Source organism: Camellia sinensis, chromosome 13 (assembly GCF_055761805.1).
Source record: "Camellia sinensis isolate YWXY chromosome 13, ASM5576180v1, whole genome shotgun sequence".
NCBI lineage: Eukaryota > Viridiplantae > Streptophyta > Magnoliopsida > Ericales > Theaceae > Camellia > Camellia sinensis.
In genome coordinates, this window is record NC_138973.1 from 130,486,075 (window position 1) to 130,490,992 (window position 4,918).

Consider the following 4,918-nt stretch of genomic DNA (forward strand, 5'->3'; position numbering starts at 1 on the left):
TTATGTAAATTTAATTTATTTTTATTAAATAATTTATTTATTAAAATTTATTTTTAATTTTTTATAAAAAGATGTGCAAAAAAGTAAAGATGTAATATAACTCAAATAAATGTACTTATTTACGAGATGCCAAATACACATATAATGTTACATGAAAAATAAAAATAAAAATAGAACTCATCAAATGCATATTTTATTTTCAGTTTCTCTGATTAATTTGGAAATTTCCCATTATCTTTTATACTAGAAATTTTGACAAAAAATTTTGAATTTGTGTGTATATATGTATGAGCAATGATTCATAATTTTAAATTTAAAATTCTAAAAATGACTCTAACAATGTGACATGACGCAAAAAAACAAACAAACAAACAAACAAAGATATATACAAATCATTCATAACTGAGGGCCGCTGCCAAATAAATAGAACTCTATTATGCTGTGTTTGGTTGGGAAATTTAGATAGGGATTTGGAAAGTGAAAGGGAAAATGTGTGTGAAACTAGGTGAAATATAGACATGTTTTATTCATATTTCACCTACCTTTCCATTTCCCTTTCCAAATCCTCCAACCAAAGACACCATTAAACTCTTACATTTTGTGCTCTTAAACACTTTTGATATATACATACGCGCCACAACAAGATTTACAAACTGTGTTCTTTATACATACTTGGCATAGACATCCCAGTTGAAATCTAAAATTACAAGCAACAAACCAGTATACACTTTTGTCTATTACTAGACATGGTAATAGAAAACTTATCCCTATAAAAGAACAGAACAAAACAAAACAAAAGACCTCGTAAAGAAAAACCTAGAGTTTGACAAATCGCCAAGACTTCTCCATGTGACATTGAAGGGAAAGAAACAATTTATTTCGTCTATTTGCACCACTATTCCATGTGCTTCACCAAAATCTACTCACCATCTTCCAACAACATTACAAAAAACTGGCATTGATGACCATCAAGAAACTGATTGAGGCTATTTGGAAAGAAAAATTAAAGACATTGTGATAAGGATTTCCACCATTTATATGCACAATCTAAAGAGAGAGATGGGTTAATTAGAATCAGCAATACTAAACACCCAAAACACTCAAGAAAGATACAAAGTAATTGTGTAGTCGAAATTCTTTTAGACATACAAGAGTTGAATTCAAATAATAGATTACTTTTTTAGGTGAAATTTTGGATACATTTTTTGGATAGGTAACTTTTTTCTGTATGAAAATCAAAAGTACAAGAAATACAAAATTTTTACAAAATCAATCAAAGATGTGAAATAAAGAATGGAATCTACATGTGAGACCCATATTTAACTCCCATCCATGGTTGTGGGCTTATATGTAAGCTGACATATGTGAGCCTCATTTTTGTAATTGATTCTGTGAAAATTTTATATGTTTGAGTAGAGCAAAGATGGATCCAAGTACTGATTTTTAGAAATTTTAAAAATATTATATATTATAATAATAAATTAAAAATAATTAAAAATTATAAACATGTATTTCAAACTTACTTTCGCACAACATAGTGATAATCCTGAATTCATCTACTAGAATTTGGAGAGAGAGATAGATGGCTTACTAGAATTGGAGTAGAGAGAGAGAGAGTTAGGAAACTGGAATAAGCCTTTCAGAAGATTTCATCATCTTCTTAAACTCATCAAAATTAACCTTCCCATCTCCATCCATGTCAACTTTCCTTATCATCTCCTTGCAACTCTCCAACCTCTGCCCTTCCTTCAATCCCAAAGAAGACAACACCATTCCCAACTCCTCCACTGTTATCAACCCATCTCTATCCCCATCAAACACATCAAAAGCCTCCTTCAAGTCACTCCCCCCACCACTACCACCCTCCTCCTCCTCCTCCTCCTCCTCCTCCTCCTCCTCTCCACCGCCACCAACCACCCCATCAAGCCCCACCACCGACTCGAACAACTCGCAAAACTCATCAAGATCAATCAACCCATCACCATTAGAATCCACCTTCTCAACCATCTCTTCCACTTCTTGCAACGTCATGTGTATTCCAATGTTATTGAGCGATTCTGAGAGCTCTTTCTTCGTTATGAAGCCGTCGTTGTTCTTGTCGAACGTGGCGAAGACGCTCCTCAGCTCCGCCTTGTTATGGACGGCGGAGCCGGCACTCCTCTTCGGCTTTTTGTCGGCCGCCGCGGCTGGCTTGTTGCGAACGTGTTGTGAAAATCTTTCCGCTAAAAAGGATTGAATCCATTCTATCAACTTGTTGGTTTGGAATTTGAATACAGTGAGTGAAAGGCCAACTATGAAGAGAAGAGATAGCAATGTTATGGCTATCAACATCATCATCTTCTTCTTCTTCTTTTCTTCTTCTACTTGTTTGAGTGGAAGTGAGAAAAACTAAGGGGGAGAGAGAGAATAGGATTTATTATTATTATTTTTTTTATAATCAACAAAAGAAAGGTACAAATAGAGTATAATTGACAAAATAAGAGAAGAATGAAAGAGAAGAGTATGGATTTTTGCGGGTTAGTAGAAAGGCGTTTTCATCATTGAAGAAGTTACGCGGTTTTGGTGCATACTTTTAATCTACAAAACGCGTGAACTGTACTAACTGTACTCAAACTCTCCACGCGTTGAGGTTCGTAAAGCCACTGCTGTTAACTCTGGTGGTGACACATGTCCCAACTCGCATGTAGCCTAGGGTAGGCCATGATTTGTGTTTTATATTTTTAAAGATAAAAATTTGAAATGCAGATCACAAAAGACTCGGCGTGTTTTGAGAGGTGAGTTATTTTAGATTATAATTTATTTTTTTTCTCATAAAAAAATAGTTTATAAGTAAATTTTCATCAAAGAAAATTAATTATAACCATTTTTTAAAATAGCCCTACCTCATAATGGACCGTATCCAGTTGGGTGAACTAGCTAATTGGACGGTATAATTTGTGAGTTTATGAGTTAGTTTGGGAAGTAAATTGGGTTTTTAACTTTTTAATTTTTTTTTGACTATTTTAGCTTGGGTTAAAAAGTTTAGTTTAGGAAGAGTTTTTTATTTTTTTGACTTTTTTGACTTTTTTGTTTGTTGAGTGTAATGATTATGGGTTGAATGTGATGTTTTGTGCCTGTTTGGCAGAGCTTAATTACAACTTATTTCTGCTTTCAGCTTAATTTAAGCTATTTTGATGTGTTTAGTTTAGCTTATAGCTTATAACTTTTTGGAAGTCAGAAATCAGCTTATTCTTTGAGTGGGGTAGGAGATGCTTTAAGAATAAGCTGGAAATCAGCTTAAGCTGAAAGTTATAAGTTATAAGCTGTTGAGGCATAAACTATAAGCACTTTCCCACAGCTCTACCAAACAGGGCCTTTGTTTGTTGTGACTAAAATAACCTATTTTGTCTTTTGTGTCTATTTTAGCCACAAACCATCTTCCCAAACGGACCCTATTAGGGTTTATTTTAATTATTTAAATTGTTGAATGTATAAGATTTATTGAGTATTTTATTTATTTTTTAAAAAAAATTACGTTAATCGGATATTAATAGTTATTTGATCATATCACAATTGTTTAGATATTTTTTTTAAAATTATACTTACCGTTGACACAAAATTAATCTGATCAAGTGACTATTAATATCAAATCAATGTGATTCTTTTAAAGTAGTGAAGTATTGCCGAGCACCATGTATTAACGATTTCGATTATCGATATGCGTTCTATGATGAACTCATAGAGGTGTAACAATACTCTCCAATCCGATTCTAAACTGGAGAGAAATCAATGTAAATAAATCATATATAAATTTTTTTATTTATTTATCCTTTAAAAATTGTCATTGTGGTGTAAGGCACTGTTTGGCATGTGCTAAAATAGCACATATTATTTAAGCACATTATTTTATTTTGGTCACAATCATCTCATTTAAGTCACAGTATCTCTGTACCATATCATTTTAAACTCAATCTATATTTTATATTTTTTTTTTGTAAAAACTAAAACAATATATATATATATATATATATTAATTTAGCACATGTCAAACATTCTTTAAGTTATTTGATAGTATTGGAGTAGCACTTTGTATCATTCAGATAGTATTGGAGTGGCACTTTAGGTTGGTTTGGGGTGTCTTAAAAAAGTGTATTTTTTATCTTTTTACGAAAATATGTGTAGAAAAATATAGAGGTGATGTGATAAAAAAAAGATAAAAATATAAAAAGATGAATTATATAGTTCATGCCAAACCAACCCTTTGTATCATTCACATTATGACATTCATCGTATTGTTTTAAGAACAAAAATTAACATAAAAATGATGAATCCTATTATGTAGAGCAATAAAATCACCACATGCTTGCATAAGGAGTGCTGAGGGGTTGTTTAGAATATTTTGAATAAGTGTACTTTTTGATTTTTTATGAAATATGGGTTGAGTATAAACTGGGTTTAAAGTGATGTGATAGAGAGGTGATGTGACTTAAATAAGATGATTTGATTTAAATATAATAGTAATTTTTTGACTTTTTGACTTTTTTAAGAGATGACAAACCAGGCCTAAATAATTTATTATGTTATTGAGTTTTTACATATAAAAATTATATTATTAAATTCTTTAGTATCCCATCTAAAAAAAACTTATTTATATCAAATTGTAAGCAGAATAGCCATCGTAAGAGCATCTCCAATGATTCACTTTTTTTTCCATCAAAGCTAAGTAAAAAAATGATCATTTTCTCAATTTGATATTAGCTGCTCCAATGGTTGTCATCAAAGGCAGGGGTCGACCAGCGGGGTCAACCGGTAAGGCAACAAATTTTTTTTTTTTCTTTTTGAACTTGTTTGAACCTACTTATTTGAACTGTTTGAACCTTTTTCCGGTCGACCGGTTGGTCGACTGGTGGCCCACTTGCAACGTTACAGCACAGTGAAT

At 31.9% G+C, this 4,918-nt stretch overlaps 1 protein-coding gene across 2 annotated transcripts; it reads right to left on the reverse strand.

The window, feature by feature from the left end:
• Nucleotides 1-596: 596 nt before the first annotated feature.
• On the reverse strand, nucleotides 597-2,542 carry LOC114318515 (calmodulin-like protein 3). 2 transcript variants are annotated; one of them, XM_028265424.2, is made up of 2 exons: nucleotides 1,592-2,542; nucleotides 597-1,047 (listed from the first exon to the last, which is right to left on the reverse strand). In XM_028265424.2, the coding sequence occupies exon 1, from the start codon at nucleotides 2,335-2,337 to the stop codon at nucleotides 1,618-1,620; it is 720 nt and encodes a 239-aa protein (XP_028121225.2). In that variant the 5' UTR covers nucleotides 2,338-2,542; the 3' UTR covers nucleotides 597-1,047; nucleotides 1,592-1,617. The 2 variants fall into 2 exon arrangements, with proteins under 2 accessions (XP_028121225.2, XP_028121226.2); XM_028265425.2 differs by having other exon boundaries at nucleotides 597-986; nucleotides 1,592-2,536.
• Between the last annotated feature and the right edge of the window lie 2,376 nt (nucleotides 2,543-4,918).

What these genes read in the sequence shown, in the direction of transcription:
- LOC114318515 (XM_028265424.2), bottom strand. Translation starts at nt 2,337, where the DNA reads ATGATGATGTTGATAGCCATAACATTGCTATCTCTTCTCTTCATAGTT.